At 41.1% G+C, this 19,296-nt stretch overlaps 1 protein-coding gene across 11 annotated transcripts in view; it reads right to left on the reverse strand.

Annotated features, from left to right (window-relative positions):
- The window catches only part of AAK1 (AP2 associated kinase 1), a 175,156-nt gene that overhangs the window by 29,343 nt on the left and 126,517 nt on the right, over positions 1-19,296 (reverse strand). For 6 of the 11 annotated variants that reach the window (XM_076000848.1, XM_076000844.1, XM_076000847.1 and 3 more), the window contains exons 14-17: positions 17,042-17,274; positions 15,440-15,597; positions 13,453-13,557; positions 5,207-5,302 (exon numbers count right to left, since the gene is read on the reverse strand). In XM_076000848.1, coding sequence (XP_075856963.1) covers positions 5,207-5,302; positions 13,453-13,557; positions 15,440-15,597; positions 17,042-17,274 — 592 coding nt within the window. The remainder of the gene's footprint in view (positions 1-5,206; positions 5,303-13,452; positions 13,558-15,439; positions 15,598-17,041; positions 17,275-19,296) is intronic. The other 5 variants (XM_012750099.3, XM_012750108.3, XM_076000849.1 and 2 more) reach the window with 3 other exon arrangements.

The raw sequence follows: 19,296 nt of genomic DNA on the forward strand, positions 1-19,296 counted from the left end.
GCCAAGCAAACAGCTATGAGAGGAATGCCCATCTTGAAAACAAACCACTAAGAAAACACAGCTTCTCTTGCTTAACTTTTTAAGAGATGGTAGAGTGCCATAAACCAAAGGGTACTTTTTTGTTTTTTTAAGTCTCTAATTCTAGGAAGTAGCACTTATGAGACAACTAATGCATTCTTGCTTAGTCTTGTGGAACACCGATGTCAAGAGATCAGTATTGAAGAGTTGTTATAAAAATAATTTTTGCAAATTCTTGTGCATTGCTAGTGGGAATACAAAATGGTACAGTCTCTATGGAAATCAGTACGGTGATCCTCAAAAAATTAAAAAGTAGAATTACTGTATCATCCAGCAATTCCATGTCTGGGTATATAGCTAAAAGAATTGAAAATAAGGTCTCGAAGAGATATCTTTATACTGATGTTCATAGCAGCATTATTCACAAAAGGCAAAAGATGGAAACAACACAAGTGTCCATCAATGGACGAAAGGATAAAGAAAATGTGGTATATGCATACAATGGAATATTATTCAGCCTTAGAAAAAAAAGGAAGTTCTGACAAATGCTACAACGTGGATGAACTTTGATTGAGGTCAGTGTGCTAAATTAAATAAGCCAGTCACAAAAGGACAAACACTGTATGTTTCCACTTATATGAGGTTCCTAGAGTAGTCACATTCACAGAGACATAAAATAGAACGGTGGTTGCCAGGGGCTGAAGAGAAGGGGAAAAAGAGACTTACTGTTTTATGAGTACACATTTTTGTTTTGCAAGAGGAAAAAAGTTGTGTGGATGGATGGTGATGATGGTTACAAAACAACGTGAAAGTACTTAATGCCACTGAACTATACACTGAAAAATGGTTAAAATGGTAAATTTAATTATGTGTATTTTACCACAATTTAAAAAACAAATAAAAAAACAGAAAGAAATACAAAAAATGATTAAAAAATATTTTCCCCAATTTTCAGAGAAAATTCCTGAATCTTTTCCACCACGTTTAAAAACTTTAGTACTACCCCAGAGCTTATCTAATGAATGAACAGGCAGCATATGAACATCAGTGAAATACACTGAGATTCACTAGCCATGCATCATTTAGCAGCTTTGTGAGCATACAAATGCTCGAGGCTATGATTTTGTATTCCAGAGTTTCTAAGAAAATTTGTTTTATGGTGCTTTGAAAAATAAAAATTCTCCTTAAAACAAACCAATCAGACCACAATTATCCAGTATCCCTTTACCCGCAGTTTGACAATCACCATGTCCAGGAAATCTGTTATTTTAATGGCTCTCAGCTGTGCAAAAGTTAAAAGTTGCAATAACAAGTTTAATTTCAACAAGAGAAAAATATCATTTCACAATAACAAGGACTGCCCCATTGGGAATAAAGATGCAGAACCAAAGTTGTAACAGCATTTCCCATCTGTATAGTAATTTAAAATTGACATAGTAGCAATTTCAAATATACGATTTCATCTGAACCTCATGACTACCCCATGAGGTAGGTTTTAGTATTGCCAATTTTAAAAATGAGAACATAGAGTTTAAGTGATTTGACTAAAACCACCTAGATACTAAGTAGGTCTTACAAGTTCAAATCTATTTTTATATTCCCCTAAACCTTAAATTTAGCTCTATACTCAAAGGCTTTATTGATCTGAAACCTGTCCCAAAGACAAAAGAAACATCCACTGCCTGGGGGATGCAGGCAATGAAAAGGAATGTGTGGCTTTGTACAGAATAACATTACAGCCTCACGTCCTCACCCACAAAATGAGGATGTTACCTGCTATACCTACCACCCACCACTCCATAGTACCTAAGATCAAAGTAAATTATATATGAAATCATTTTAAAAGCATAAAATACGGCCAGGCGCAGTGGCTTACGCCTGTAATCCTAGCACTCTGGGAGGCCGAGGCGGGTGGATCACTCAAAGGTCAGGAGTTCAAAACCAGCCTGAGCAAGAGCGAGACCCCTGTCTCTACTAAAAATAGAAAGAAATTAATTGGACAACTAAAAATATATAGAAAAAATTAGCCGGGCATGGTGGCGCATGCCTGTAGTCACAGCTACTCGGGAGGCTGAGGCAGAAGGATTGCTTGAGCCCAGGAGTTGGAGGTTGCTGTGAGCGAGGCTGACACCATGGAACTCTAGCAGAGGCAGCAAAGTGAGACTCTGTCTCAAAAAAAAATAAGAGTATAAAATACAAATGTTAAGTCACTGAAAGGCATATTCTTCAGGAGACTGAGATTCCATGATTCTCATCAGGAAGGCTGAGTGTAGCAGAAGAGCAATACACAATACAAATGAACCACCAACCAACCAGCCAACCAAAAAAGGCTTGGCTGGTGTCCACAGTAGGTGGGAGGTATGACAGCCTGTTTGCTTTTGGGGGAGCGAAAAATAAACTTGCTGTTTTCCCAGGTCCCAGAGAAACACTGAACCCTGAACCCTTTCCTCACTCAGCATTTCAAGCTGCTCAAGAAGCACATGGGGACCTTGATGAAGGACTATGTAAATGAATGTACTAGGGGCTGAATATTAAAATAAATAAAACAACCAAAGCCACCGTGGTAATACAGCAAACCTGGCCCAGTTCTGGAGAGTACCATGAAAGGACGGAGCTGGAGGAGCTGCTGAGCCTAGCCATGCTTTCATCAGCCCAGGGGCTGGCAGCTCCCTGTGCCCTCCTCTACTCACCCTCGAAGAGTGGGTGGGAGACCTGCTGGGGGTGGCAGCGGCTCAGAAGGAATGCCAGGGGGCCAGTAGTCTGGTGTCTGGGACAGAAATGGAGAGTAAGGGGGACACCGAAAGGCTTCCAGCCTCAGGTTTTATTTCAATCACCCATCTGGTCTGCAAATATTCACTGAGTGCCAACTCTGCCAGGCAGCATTTTTGGCACTGGCGATGCGTTAGTAAGACAGACAAGGCTGCCCTCAGGACATGGACACTCTGATGAGGAAAGACAGAGAATGAACAGGTAAAATCAGACAATGTCCCGATAAATACTATGAAGAAGAAAGCCAAGGGGAGTGACGAGAGTGCCTGTGGGACCACACTAGGCCTTTCTGAGAACATGGCATTTAAGCTAAGACCCAAATGTCAAATGACACAAAAGAACAGAGCTGAAGGAAAGGCTTCCTAAGCAGAGTGCCAGCAAGTGCAAAGGCCCTGAGGTGGGAACACACCTAGTCTGCTGGAGGGAAGACCAGTGAGCTGAAGTTAGAGGGGTAGCCAAGGGCCACACCATTAGGACCCTGTAGATCACAGTAGGAGGTCTGGATTTTATGCTCACTCAGTGACATGAGAATTCACTGGAACACAAAGGAGTTACGGTCTGATTTATGTCTTCGACAGATAAGTCTGGCCTGTCAGATCAGAAAGCAAATAAGATACTCCTAGAATTAAATAAATGTCCCATTTTCATATATTTTCCATTGAAACCCAAGAGAGGTCATGGCTTAATTGGTATTAAAGTGTATACCAATAACACTCTGAGCAGGAATCCACCAGAATGGGAGAAGTATGGAGGATGAGAAGATAGGAAAGATGACAGTAAGGAAGGCAGGATGGCAGCTAGCTAGCCCCGGTGGCTCCAGACTCTTCCCCACAACCTGGAGCCTGTCTCCTGAGCCACCTGGCATGTGTGCCCCACTCCTCAATCCTGATCCAGAGGGATCCTGTGACAGCTGCAGAAGACAGCTACTTGCCCGTGGACCCTCATTCTCTGTCCTGTGCAAAAAGGCCATCCTTCCAGCTTCTATGGCCCATGGACTATCTGGGCAACGCAAAGCAAGAACGTGAAGGAGTGTCAAAGGGAGAATGCCTCCAAATGAATTCCCTTTGCTGATCCCATAACTGCCACAACAGGAAGGAAAGAGGCCAGTGGGCCCCAGCTTGAGTTTATAGCCCACACCTTCTAACCTTCTGCTCAAAACTGGCTCGTTCAAGTTTTGCCAGGCATACCTGAAGGGCACAAAAGAGAAAACAGTCTCTTGTTTGATTCCTTTCTTCCTTTTCTTTAACCCCCCTGTATTGAATCATTCCTTGGTGATTTTTTGATATTTCTGAACTACATCCAGGTCCAGCAAGCTGTAAAGTTACACAGTACCACCTGAGTAAAGCAAGTGTTTGCTTCCCCTTAGAAGGTCAACAAATTACCTAAAAAAACCCCAACCAAACAAACAAAAACCCCTGAAGGTTATTTTCCATTGCCCCAAAGTTCTAAAAAAAAACTGCCTTGGTACCCTCACTGCAGTCTGTCTTAGTAAGTAAAGGAAATGAACATCACAATCGCTTCCAATCTTGAGTCAACCAATCAAATACTTTTAACATTTTGGGAGAGAAGAAAAATCAAGCCAATCTTATCAGTTCAAGGTCAAGAATTGGCAGAGGTAAGAATGGGAAAAAAGGAAAAACTATCAGAAGCAAAATGACTGCCAGCTGTTTGTAGGGAGGTGGATCTCTCTGCTTTTTTGAAGAGCTAGAGAAGAGAAAGGGCAGCTTCTGTTCCCCACACCACCTCCCCAGGAGGGGAAATCTTTGACATTCATGAACTCCAAATAGGCAGTGCCCAGTCTTGCTTTTTAGACTGCTTACTTAAAAATCGGGATATGGCCGCCTGAGAGGGTTATGTGAACTCCTGCAGTACATACAACTCACTTCACTGATGAAGAGTCAAGCCCCAAGCCTGGAAGGGAACCCAGGTCTCCTGACTCACACTCCCTATCAACCTTCACTATGTATTTTTATATTATAAAATAAAAGCACAATATGGAACATAAGAACTGGACAGGAAGTCACCCACAATCCCATTACCACTTCATATGTTGTTCCTTTTATCACATGCTTACAGCTATTTCCTCCCCCCCCCACTGTAATAATCATACTGGACTAATGTTCTTTCCGATACACAGGTCCCTCACATTACTATTAATACAATCAAGGATGAAAACTGAACACTGATACGATACGGAATACAAGTTGGTATAACGAGAACTGAATCTTTGCTAAGGGCTGGTACCCTCCAAGACAAGTTTGCCCCTCTTATTGAAACACAGTAAAAATACACAATAGCACCCTATAATTTGGGCTTGAAATTCAGAGCCTTTTCATGAAGGGTATGTTTAAAATAGAACTCTCCAGGGGTCCTGGGATAGAAGCAGCTGCTTAACCTCAGATCAGATCTATTTACCTACCTGGTGCATCAGGTACTTGAAGAGGAATGAAAGGATCAGATACACTTAGAAGTGGGAGGCCAGAGTCCACAGTCTGCCCACCCTTCCTTTTATCAGCTGCAGTTGGTTGGAGAGGAAGGAGAGGTCAGGAGAGAAAAAAGAGAAAAGCAAAAAACATCAAGTAAATCTAAGATGAGTTTACCATCTATTAACCCAACAGCTCAAAGTACAAAGTCTAAATTTAGAATAGAGTGGGCTCAGTGGATATAATTCAGTACAACAACAAAGTATCTTTGAGATAGACAAAATAGTCCTTGACACATACTATGACATGCAATTAATGATAAAACTAGGATATTTGTATATATATTTGTATATCTGAAATTCTACTTCTTTCCTGGATACTGTAGCCTACAGTCATCTCGTTCAGAATTCCTATAGCAATTACTGTCTATATCACACATTTTGGCATGTAAACAAAACGCTGTGTTTTGTAATCTAGCACATGTGTAAAGGTACTTCCTATGTACCCATCACCCTCTTGGGGTCCTTTCAGGTCTAAGTCCTATTGTGTCACTACAACGTCTAATGTAGTGCTAGGCACAGGAAGAGGCACACAGGAAGGGGCAGAAATAAATAGACATCTCGCCTGTTGCAAGGTCAGACAACCCTTGACCTCTGAACTATATTTAACAGACTACTGATATTCATTCTATATTTGGCAAATTACAGATTTATAAAAACCTGTACACCTTATGAAATATCAGAGCTTGAAGAGAGCTTGGAATTTTCTAGCACAATTTCCTTATTTTCTAGAAAAGAAAATGAAGCCCAAACTTAAGGGACTAGCCAGAGGTCCACCAGCAGAGATAAGGTCAGAGCCCAGGTCTTGGTTTCTATTTTATCATTCTTTTCGTTGCATTTTAGTATTCAGTTTGTTCATTAATTAAAATCTCATTTTGCTTTCTTTAAAATGGGTTTAAAAAAAATTTTTAATTTGAAATAATTACAGAATCACAGGAAGTTGCTGTACAGAGTCCTGTGAACCCTTTAACCAGCTTCCTCCAAAGGTGGTATCTTACACAACTCAGTATCGCTGATACTGGCACGATACTGTTATCTAGACCTGTGGTCCCCAACCCCCAGGCCAGTACCAGCTCATGGCCTGTTAGGAACCAGGCCGCACAGCAGGAGGTGAGCAGCAGGGCCAGTGAGTGAAGCTTCACTTGTATTTACAGCTGCTCCCCATTGCTTGCCATCCTGCACCCATCTCACCTCCCCCTTGTCTGTGGAAAAATTGTTGTCCATGAAACCGGTCCCTGGTGCCAGAAAGGTTAGGGCCTACTAACCTAGACAATTCAGTTTTGAGTAGTTTTTATGTGCAGCCAGCCACTTGTGTCTATGTGTGCATAGCTCTTTTTTCTTCACTCAGTGCCCGTGTCACCCACACCTCTTTCTCCATCACTGCCCTCGCAGTTTGTGCAGGAAGGAGCACCCCACCCCACCCTCTGCTCTATTCTCCCTCCACCCACCCTACTCACATCTCCCTGTCTCCTTTCACATCTCTCTCTGGACAACTTTTTCTCAATGCTCCTGAATCCCTCCTTCTCAACCAGAGTGGAGCTGAGCTGAATGTGGAAGAGCTGAGACCCAGCATCCCCTGTTCTTAATCCCCCTGGCTTGGGCCATCAGATGTAGGACATCTCTCTTCACCTCTGTGGGTCCCTGCATTCTGTCTATAAAATGGGCTTGCAGACGAGTCAAAGTACTGGACGTGTGTGGGCATTACTGGTGGCATCTCCATGGGCAGCTGGCTCTGATTTCTTTCTTTCCTTGTCTCTGACTCTGCCTGTCTCTGTCTCTTGGTCTCTCTCTCCAGCTCTGCCTCTGGTATGAGGAAGGTCCGCTGGGGTCTGTCGAGCAGCTATAAAGAAACGAGCGAGTTTCTCGCCTCCACTCCATCCATCTCATTCCACATCTCTCCTTGCCAGCAGGCTGACTGGGCCTCTTTCTCCCTAGCTCCTCTCCTTCTGAGAGCTCAACTGCCCATGCCCCAGTCCCTTGCTCTCCTCTACTCAGTATCATGTGTCCTTTGGACTCCACCACTGTTGCAAGGCCACCTCTGCCATCCCCAATGCCACCTCCTCAGGGCCAGCAAGATGTAGTTTGAGATGCACGACAATGTGAAAACCAAAGGTAGGACTGCTGGATGGGCCAACAACCTTCCCATCCGCAAAGCCTGGCTGCCTGTCTTGCACTCTGGCTTCAGTGACAGACAGCGCTTGCTTCTACCCCAGAGGCCCCTGAAATGCGGGAACATAGCACCCCCAGACACAGAATTGAAGGAGGTGGCACATGTGGTGCCTATCCTTCCTCAGGTGTGCAGGAGTCCCCCTTCCCTTGCTCTACCAGATGTACAGGAGGCCAAGGCAACAGGGACAGACAGGGTGTTGATGCCTAGGTGTGGCTGAAGGGAAAGGGCAGGTGCAGTGGCGTCCTCTCAGTGGGCAGCCTGGTGGCCCTGTCCAGACACTTTCCCAGCAGAGGGAAAGGTAGCAAGGGTGCAGGAGCCCAGAGGCACTTTGAGGCTTCCCGCTGACCACCCTCCACCCCCCTGCAGCCACGTCCTACCCAGTGACCAGTCAGCCCCAGTGGGCGAGCAGCTGCCACCAGATCCAGCCCTGTGACTGGCACTTGGGAGTCACAGGCTGTGAGTGCCTGTCCTGGTAGGTGGAGGGGAGGGAAGCTCACTACTTACTCCACTCTGCCTCCTTTCCTTGGACTCTGAATTCCCACTCTCTAACCCTCACACCTTCCTCGATTCCCAACTCTTTTCAGAATCCTGACCTCACACCTTCCAACACTCAACTTCCCCTCAGACCATCAACCTCCCTCCTGTACCCCCAAGCTTTCATTGTGGTCCCCAACTCCCATTTCAAACCCTATTTCCCAATTTCTAAACCACCCTCTCGTGGGACCCTAATTCCCTTTCCTGTAACCTGTGTGTATAGGTCTTTGCAGTGACTATACACAGTACTCCGTGTACTGTGTACACGTGTGACTCCGTGTACAGTACCACAGGGTAGGCACCACCGTACTTGCGGTACAAAACTGCTCCTTCACACAAAAGACCTACCTCATTTCTACTCCTTTACAGTCACGCCCACCCCTTACTCCTGTTGCTATCCTTTGAAACCACTACTCTGTTCTCAATCTCTATAATTTTGTTATTAAAGTGGGTCTTTAACTAGGTTTCTTTAAAGGTAGGAGGAGGAAGAAAAAGGTTAAAGTCACTGCTCTTAAGCCTCTGAAATATTTTATAATGAAGAAAGCAAATTACAAACTGAATGTATGTAATGTTTGAAAAAGGTTTATATGCAGAAATAAAATTTTAGATATAAATACTGTAAAATGTCAACAAATGCTTTTCTTTCAGAGTAGGGCTATGAGTTCTCTTTTTTCCCCCCTGCTGATTTGGGATTTCATTCACTTCTCCAGATTTCTACAAACAAATGTATATAACTCACCAACAGGAAAAGATTTGAAATAAAGAGGTTACAATGTCATGTTTTAAATGTTTGTCTGTTCCTTCTCCAATGTATAGACACAGTTTGTCAACATTTTTGCAAGTTTTACCATAAAAAATGTTTAAAAGAACCCTAGTGCCATCCTCCCTTACCCATTGCCAAATTTCCTGCTTAGTTCCTCCACTGCTCAGTCAGAAGGTTTAAAATCTATAATTAGTCTGAACTCAGGAAATTTGTTGAAAATGGCACCATCTTGTACTTCATACAAATGAAGGCAAATAAGTTTCTGGGTTTAGACATAATTTTCTGATATTTGTAAAGAATGAAGGTGTTACAGAAACAAAAAAAAATAATCACACCACAAACAAGAAAGAAAATACCAATACAGAATAAGCTGAGGAAAATATGAAGACATTTTGCAATATTTGTAAAAGCTTAGTGTTGGTGACAAGATTCCTGAGATGTAGTTACAACAACAACCTCTAAGCTGGGCTGCCAGATACAAATCTTTGTTCTGCATTCTCCAGCTGTGACCTTGGGCAGGTGTGATGTTGTGAAAATCACCTGAGAGAATGTGCAAAAAAGCACTTACCCAGTGGGCTTAATATGTATTATGTGCTCGATACACGTTCACTATTATAACTTTAATCAAATATGTGTTTGTGGCTGGGCCTTTAAATCTCTTTTTAAAAAAATACTGCCATTTGCAGCCTTCAAAGTAAATATAAAGTGTCAGGCAAACCCAAAAAACAACATAAACTTCTTTAAAGAAACAGTTCACACAAACAATGAAATATAACTATGTGTGATAAATGAGAATCAGGCACTAAAACTGGACATAGTAAGGTGAGTGGATGGAAAACGATTAGGGATCTCTGTTGTCAGCACTGGTAAATTCAAGCTCCTATGTTTTGGATAAAAGCAGCCCTTCTCATTCACTCAACAAATCTGTACTGAGCCAAATACTGTGATAAAATGCTGGGGATTCAGCAGCAAAGAAGACTCTCCCAGAGTTTATTCCATGATTCTCTTTCCAGAGAAACTATATCCTACTCAGGACCAGGACTGGTCATGATTCTGATGTTCTGTCTCAAGGACAATAGTCAGTGCTTTACATATTTGATACATCTGGTCAACTATGAGGCATATCATACTTTGAATACCATGAACTGGTCATTTTAAAGCCTGACCAATATCAATAAGTTTAAAATTTACACAGCCCAGACAACAAAGTTAAAAATGAAAAATAACACAAAAAAATTTAACTACTTAATATTAAAAGGCAAAACTCTCAAATAACTCCAAAGCAATAACAACGAGAACATCATATGAAGACTTATATATATTTTTTGAGATAGAGTCTCACTTTGTTGCCCAGGCTAGAGTGAGTATCGTAGCGTCAGCCTAGCTCACAGCAACCTCAAACTCCTGGGCTCAACCAATCCTTCTGCCTCAGCCTCCCGAGTAGCTGGGACTACAGGCATGCGCCACCATGTCTGGCTAATTTTTTTTATATATATTAGTTGGCCAATTAATTTCTTTCTATTTTATAGTAGAGACGGGGGTCTCGCTCTTGCTCAGTCTGGTTTCGAACTCCTGACCTCGACCAAGAGCAATCCGCCTGCCTCGCCCTCCCAGAGTGCTAGGATTACAGGCGTGGGCCACTGCATGCGGCCCATATGAAGAGTTATGAGCATGCAACTCCCATTTTTTCCAATTAGGGAAACACACTTATTAGAAAGCACTCTCAAAAAAGCAGTGTAATCCTCAAAGGTTGAGGTGGGACAATTGGACAAAGAAAGAGAAAAGAGGATATTGGAATATCTGCATGTAAAAAGCCTCCCTGAAGATTATAATTAGCCTCCCTCCCCAATCCTCTGCTCGTTAAAAATGACTGTTATATTGAGAGAAAAACTCATAGCCTAAATACTTTATTTTTTAAGAAGAATTTTTTAAAAAATTTACTATGTATTCCTCTTGATATTACCAAAGCAAACCTAAGAAAAACAGGGAAACATAATAAAAATAAAAGCAAAAGTTAAAGGGTAAGAAAACAGAAAAAAATAAGATTTTATTAATCTAAGAGTTGTTTTTGTAAAGATAATAAAATAGCACACCTCTAACTATATTTACCAAGAAAAAGAGAAACACAAATATATATAATTAAAATGCATGTACATGAAGAAAATATTATAAAAGATTTACACATATTGTTCTATTTTAATTTAAAAAAATTTAAAACTACAGAGGATTTTCTAGGAAAAGATAATTACTAAATTTTCCTCATTAAGAGGAAAAAAACCTGATGAGAAAGTTCTGGAGCCAGAGGGTCGATGTCCTAGCTCTGCCACTTGCTAGCAGATGACCCTGAAAAAGAGACTCTCTGTGCCTCAGTTCCCTCCACTGTAACCAACATGAGGATGATACATCACGTGCAAAAGAGCTGTTGAGAGGTTTAGATGAGGTCACACTCAGAGTATTAAAGACAAACTAGGAAAAATGTTTACAATACATGTTATATGAAGAACTCTTACAAATTCATTAAAAAAAAAAAAAAAAGCAAAGGACATGAACAATACAAATCCCCTAAGAAATAAAAATGCCCAGTAAATAATGTCCTCTGTCTACAGCCTCTGGGTTGGGATGGGTGGGGAAATGGCAGGGAAAATGACTCTCATTCACTGTTGATCTAAATAAAATGTGTATAGATTTCTTGGAGGCCAATTTGGAAATATGTATCAACAGCCTTAAAATGTACATATCTTGGCCGGGCGCGGTGGCTCACGCCTGTAATCCTAGCACTCTGGGAGGCCGAGGCGGGCGGATTGCTCAAGGTCAGGAGTTCAAAACCAGCCTGAGCGAGACCCCGTCTCTACCATAAAAATAGAAAGAAATTAATTGGCCAACTAACATATATAATATAAAAAAATCAGCCGGGCATGGTGGCGTGTGCCTGTAGTCCCAGCTACTCGGGAGGCTGAGGCAGGAGGATCGCTTGAGCCCAGGAGTTTGAGGTTGCTGTGAGCTAGGCTGACGCCACGGCACTCACTCTAGCCTAGGCAAGAAAGCGAGACTCTGTCTCAAAAAAAAAAAAAAATGTACATATCTTTTGATTTTGCAAATAGTCTCCTAGAAATTATCTTACAGCAACTGTAAAGGATATAAACAAAAATTCAGCTTTCAGAATATTTACGTGGTGACAAACTGATAACCCAAATATTCATACAAGGGGATGTTAAATAAATTTTACTATTCTTCCATGAAAAATCATGTTGTCGATTAATGTTTATTGACATGAAAACTACTAATTCCCAGAGGACATTTATAACATGAATAACAAATTAGGCCATAGAAAGCCCTTCAGTAGGAACCTACAGCAAAGACTGCATAGGCCACGTGGGTCTCAATATGGTAAAGACATATCCTAAGAAATTCTTGGTTAAAGAAATTGAAACTTCAATTAAAAAATATCCAGAAAACAAGGCAAAGAAGAGAGGATTACATATCAAACATTATGTAATGTCAGCCAAAGTTCCAATCAGAAATAAATTTATGAGGCTAGAAAAACTACTCACATGCCTAAACAGAAAGAATATACTACTATAAGGTTAAAAGTGGAAATTAATCAGTATAGTTAAAAAGATCAGTTTTAGAAGCATATCGAATTCTATATCCTACTAAGAACATTTTCAAAAGCTCACACCTATGGCTGAAGCATTTATAACAGTAAAACACTGAAATCAAATTAATGTTTCAAAAAGAGAGATTTGGCTAAATACATTATGATACAGCCACATAATGGAATTTAATGCACATACTTTTAAAATTACATTTTAGAAGCTTCTTTAATGATGAAGAGGAAATGTGACAGATTTATTAAGTAAAAAATTAGGTTTTAAAATATGACTATAAAGATGTGTATCAGAGGCTTAAGTGGTGGCCTAAAACTATACAAAATTGTGTTCACATGTATTTTGGTGAGGGAGATCCATAACTTTCATTAGATTCACAAAGATATCCGACCCCAAAAAGGTTAAATGCCAGTAACAGACATCATGGTGGCATACCTGTGCTATCTCAGTGATCTGATCATGGGAGATTTTAACTTTCTTCTCTATAAATTATTAATGTTTACATAATAAATATGTATAATTTTTATTAATAAAGAGGAAAAATTAGTCTGTTATTGCTACTATAATTAAAAAAAAAAAATACCTCCCTTTCCCTGAAAGCACAAACACACAAAAATACAGCTTAGTAGAGCCACAGATATAGAACAGAACATCTAATTCTTAGAATTCTTCAAGTCATCCAGAGAACCTAAGCAATTACAAGAGATTAACAAGTGCTGTTCCTCAAATTTAGAAGTATCTACAGCTGGTTCGAAGGTAGCAAGTTAACTCGATTGTTCATAGTCAGTTACAGATTGAACTCCTTGTTCTACTTTTTCGTCTTCTCACTACTGCACTTGACTAGTCTTTAAAAAAAAAAAAAATTGCTTAAGACATGTCCATGGACTAGAGAGAGAATAAGTACTGTATGTTACTGTCAGGTCATCCTGTCACTTTAATTCAAAGAGATTCTAGATCTTTTTGTATCTCTGGTTGGAAAGCCTTTGAATAAAGAAAAATATAAGTTACTGCCAGGATTGAGGGCTCACTGGCACGCTAGAGTTATCTGTGGCATGGAAAACAGTGTGAAGGTAGGGAATAGTGAGCCTCATGTATTTGCTATACTAACCGGTTCCAGCAGAAAATGAGGTCGTGGCAAAAGCATCACCTTGGGTTGATTGAAAGCCTGGGATCAAACTCTCAGCTGAGCCACCAAGCTTCTCAGGATGTTTGCCTGGAGGGATAAAACACCACTCAGTTCATTCTAACAGAATCCTGTGATTATACAAACAGCAGAGATGAAGGGTACACTCTGAACTGACTTCTGAATTTGACTGCATTTACTGCATTACGGCAACATCTTGGCTCTTCAAAGGTCTTTGTCTAAGTCATTGCAATAACTGACAGAACAGCTGAGAAACAGAAGGAAATTGTTAAAAATCAAAAGAGATAGGCCGGGCACAGTGGCTCATGCCTGCCTAGCACTCTGGGAGGCCGAGGCGGGTGGATTGCTCGAGGTCAGCAGTTCAAAACCAGCCTGAGCAAGAGCGAGACCCCATCTCTACTATAAATAGAAAGAAAATTAATTGGCCAACTAATATATATATATAGAAAAAATTAGCCAGGCATGGTGGCACATGCCTATAGTCCCAGCTGCTCGGGAGGCTGAGGCAGAAGGATTGCTTGAGCCCAGGAGTTTGAGGTTACTGTGAGCTAGGCTGATGCCACGGCACTCACTCTAGCCTGGACAACAAAGTGAGACTCTTGTCTCAAAAAAAAAAAAAGAGAGATAGCACATCATCAGTTTTGTACGATGAAAAGAGTTCAGGAGATTGGTTGCACAACAGTGCAAATATACTTAACACTACTGAACTGTATGCTTAAAAAGTATTAAGATGGTAATTTTTGTTATGCTTATTTTACTACAAGTAAAATTTTTTAAAATAAATAAATGTAACAGAAGAGAGAGAACACAGAGCTGAAGCCCTAAATGTTAAGCACATTACTCACAGCAGAATGCCTCCAACCTTCACTTGGAATCTATTTACTTTTATATAATCCTAATGAGTTTGATGATCTGTTTTTCATGTTGGAAACAGCTTAGAAGAGCAAATGAGAAGAGGGAGAGGTAGAAATGGCAATGAGATGTTGTGAGGGACAGGCATAGTGACAGTAGCCTAATGTGAAAGCTGACAGCTGAGCAGGAAATTATTAAAACTTGGGGCCTAGTTATTCAGGTACAAAAATACTACAGTTTTCAATAGTCCATGAAGGTACTTCTGTTTACAGCTCAGAACAATATCTAGCATACAACAATGAAACTGAATTGTCAAAGAAAGTTAATATCTATGCCCTATGTTCTATTTAAAAAGGCAGGAAAGTAATTGGGATTTTAAAAAGATTTCTGTAAAATAATAAGTTAAAGCTAAAATGTTTGGCCAATAATTCATTCAGTTCTGCTCATTTCTTTACCCTGTGCTCTTATCTATATTGAGGGTGCTCTTTTTGACCTGCGTATTATAGAATTTTTCCTGGGTGTATCTGTTGTTTTTCAAAGTGTGTGCCTGTGTGTGTGTGTGTGTGTGCCTGTGTGTGTGTGTGTGTGTGTGTTTGTGTGTCCTGCCTTCCAAATCAGACTATTTTTCGAGCAGAATTTTATCTTCTATTTAGTTAATCTCCTTTCTTTGGTCAGTCAACAGTAATATGGAACTCTGACCATAGTGAAAAATTCAGTGTCCATGTGAGGGCACACTCTTGGCAAGCACTGACAACTTTTTGGGACAATAAACCAACTTAAGATGAGGGAACCATCACACTCCTCCCTGGAATGACCATGCTCAGTGCTATCACTTTGATCTATGCTACCAAATCTTTCCTAAAAGTCTCTTCCCTAAGTGTGCTTAATCTCCTTGCTACCACCCACAGTAGATCAGAATTTCTTGAACATGAAAAGACTTCAGTGCTCTGGTAAAAATAAAAACCAATTTGTATGCATACCTTGAACCTACATTTTCACATGCATATTCTTCTAGAGTAAGATTAATTCTAATTTCTGGTTACTTCTTAGCACAGAGAATTTACAATCAAGAAGCACAAAAGAGATAAAACTTACTCACCTTCCCCCAGCTTGGCAAAGTCCTTGTTCAGCAGTTCTTCAGCTGTGAGTTTGGAGAAATTGTCATCATCAAAGGGATTCCATGTAGAACCTTCTGAAGGATTATAGACATTTTGCTGGGAGGTCCGAGGAGAGCCTGACGGAGTGGTAGTTGCAGACCTAGGTAGGTTCCCACCCCCGCGAAATAAAAAGACATATAAAAGTTGAACACAACAAAAAGGGTCGACTTATTTTCTCTTTATTTCAGGATCAAATTCTTTTCTGAATCAAACTACCATTTTCCACAGTGTTTTCCTAGAAGGGCTTTCCATGGCAACTGAATAGTTTCCACAGACACCCCTTCTACTCTGTGAAACTAATGTCTCCTTTCCCTCATGACTCACTACCTCCCGCTACTTCTTTAATCTTGTTTAGTTTTTCAGTTTCATCTGCAAGTCCTTTCTGTTCAGGATCCAAAAGCAACTTGTTCTTAGGCTTGTTCGTCCCGTGGTGACCACCATAACTTATTTACAATAACTGGCCCCTTGAAGGGCTGGGGCCTATTTAGGCTGACTTCCATCTTTTAGGATCCAGCATGCATAGAACAAAGGGCTACCAGCATAATTAAAAATAAATAAAGACAGTTACCACTATTTTATGCGTCCATCACTTAATTTTCTTCTAAAGTCTCTCTTGACTTAAAGACTTGAACTTTAGCATGCATGGTTCCAAGAAAGCTAAGGGTCTGAAATTGTATCTATTCAATACTCATCTATAATCTACTTTATGTTAGGCACAGAGCCAGTTGCCAGGTTTCCAAAGGTTGAGTAGGGCATGGCATGGTCCTTGGCTTGGTGAACTCACAGGCTAGGTAGTCTAGACATACAAATAATTAATGATAATACAATGTGATAGCATCCTCAAAAACAAGGTCCAGACAAAATGATACATCCTATCAGCGGAAGGGTCAAATAAAAGGTAACCTCTGACATGGATCTTAATGAATAAATGAGTACTCATGAGCATGACAAGGAGGAGAGTGGCAGTCCCAGGAGAGGGCACAGGATGAATAATGGGCTCATGAAGGTGGAGACTGGCAAGTCCACCTGTGTGATACAACAGGCCCTGCTGTGTTAACCAGGGGGTTCAGATATCATGGTTAACCATAAGCAATAGTGATAAGCAATGGTGAACCAATGAAAGATTTTTAGCATGGAGAGACTTGGTCAGATTAAGAGTTTAGAAAACACTCTATAGAGCATGGAATGGATGAGAGAATGAAAACAGTGGGCCAAGTAGGAAATTATTTATTTCTTTTAGAGACCAGGCCTTGCTATGTTACCTGAGCTGGTCTCGAACTTCTAGCCTCAAGCAATCCTCCTGCCTTGACCTCCAAAAGTGCTGGTATTACAGGTGTGAGCCACTGTGCCCAATTGGAAATTATTTCTTAATATGAGTATGGTTCATGCACTACAGGCAAATTCACAGTTGCTCATTAAACACAGACACACACTACTATACATACATCTACACTCATCTACATACTTATGCAAAGAATCACATGGTAACAGTCAAGGGCTGACCTTGCTCACAAAGGTAAGAATAAAGGGGAAGCACCACATACTTGGACTTGTTGAGACTGGCCTCAGCTGCAGCTGCCTGGAGCAGCTGGGTTGACTTGCTGGCTGGGACCCCAAAGACTGCACTGTGGGTTACATCACTGAGGATCCTCCTGTGGCCAGCACGTTGGGTTTTGGGGGATGATGGAGGAGTGAGAGATCCAAGTTTCTGCCCCTGGGCGGCAGGAGGTGGGGTTGTCTGAACCTTTGGCTGTTGTCTTACTGGGGCTTGAATCTGCTAGGAAGAGACATGGAAAGTGTTGGAAAGTGTTGGAAAGGGGAAAGGAAAGGAAGAAAAAGGGAGAATAGATAAGCATAACAAAAAAATCCCACATGAGAGCTAACATGGGACTAAAACAACTAGGTTTATTAATAACACCCAGAAAGAAAAAAACAGGCTTTGACAATCTGAGCTGCAACTTTGAGACTGATACCAACACGGTATTAGCCAGGTTCTTACACATAAATTTCAATCGTCATCAACAATAATATACAGGGTAACCATATGTAACTCAGCCCAGAGCATAAGACTGCAGAAGCTATTCCTAATTCTAAAGATCTAGATTTTATTAGTATCTGAAATTTAGGACCACTTTCTGTTGCTGATGTCACATAGGAATTCATTTAGAATGCTTCCCAAGGGCAGGCAGTAGATCCCATTACTACAATCAGAAGCCAAAGAAGATAAACCTCCAGCTAAAACACATTTAAGCTGAATGATTTCTGCTAAGAGATCTCTGACTCTCTGCCATAGCTGAGATAACTAGTGAAGAGTAAGACAGATTCTACTGTGATTGATAAATGGTAGTGCTTTTTTGTTTTGTTGTTAAGGCTCTTTATTTCACTGATGAGATTGGTATACAAGATCCTATTTCTGTGGCACCTCTGATAAAATGTACAGCATTGACTTAATGGGATTAACTTGTTCCAATCTTTAGTTTGGAAAGAGCATTTGAAGAACAACACGTGGTGGAGATAATGAGAAAATAAAAAAGTTCTCAATGATGATTGAGTTAATAATACAAGGACTCTTCAGATGTAGGCCATTTTTAGAATGCAGGCCAAACTGCCAACATCAAACAGCAGACAGGTGGGAATATCCTTATGACCACGAGTGGTCCTTCAGTGTAAGTCACCCATATCAAGGGAAATGAACAAAAAATATTAAGAAAGCCACAAAACCCCTTTCCTTAATGCTGTCAATCTAGAGATAAAATGACTTTGGCTACTAAGTGCCCTGGGGATTTAACCATCCCTTCCTTCCAGTTCCTCATCTCAGATTAGAGCTGCCACCCCACACTGTAGCTCAGTCCCCCAGTTTTGTGTCTACAAAGGCAGGCTCTGAGAGAGTTTAGGGAAACTGGAGTATCTGGAAACTTGCGTTCAGGATGCTTATAGCTTGGGATACTGACTTTTCTCATACTGTCTTCAGGATATTTATGAGGTAGATAATGTACATGTAGCAGTATACCAACCACTTCATCTGGAAACTTGCGTTCAGGATGCTTATAGCTTGGGATACTGACTTTTCTCATACTGTCCTCAGGAAAATTTATGAGGTAGATAATGTACATGTAGCAGTATACCAACCACTTCACCAACAGGCTGAACAATACAATATAAGGGTCTAACATCAATCCAGCTGAGGTTAGAAGGGTAAGAGCTGCCCCACTGAGGGAGAAGCAGAGTGCTCTGTGAAGAAGAGCAGAGCTCCAGCTCCACAACTTCCTTTGGGGGTCCAGAGTTGCCCCTATACCAGCTGGCTGAACGCCAGAAAACACAAGGGCCAGGGGCCTTTGAGGACATACTGGATTGCCTTATTTCATGAGACATTCATTATTCTAAAAAGGATACTTAACTGTTGAGCCCTTTATTTTGAAGAGTCCACACTACTTGAAGAATACTTTTCCCTCCTCTTACCTATGTCTCCATATGCAGCACACTGAAGATCAGATGCCTCCGTCAGGACACCTCACCTATGACGGCAATCTATGGACACAAAGTAGCACCCACCCTGCTCGGCTACTCCTCCCAGCAACCCTGTCAGCCAGGCAGGTACATTTCCATTTAGAATAAAGAATGTGAGAGTCAAAAGGAACCTGAGAGAACACAGACTCCAACTTCCACACTTTAGAGGAGATGAGACCGGGCCCACTGAGGCCAAGTGTTCATCTGAGGTCACAAGGTTAACAGGAAGCAGAATCCATGTCTCCTGACAGCTACTCAGGACTCCTTTAGGCACCACGATGCCTCCTTACCC

Source organism: Microcebus murinus, chromosome 3, assembly GCF_040939455.1.
Source record: "Microcebus murinus isolate Inina chromosome 3, M.murinus_Inina_mat1.0, whole genome shotgun sequence".
Lineage (NCBI taxonomy): Eukaryota > Metazoa > Chordata > Mammalia > Primates > Cheirogaleidae > Microcebus > Microcebus murinus.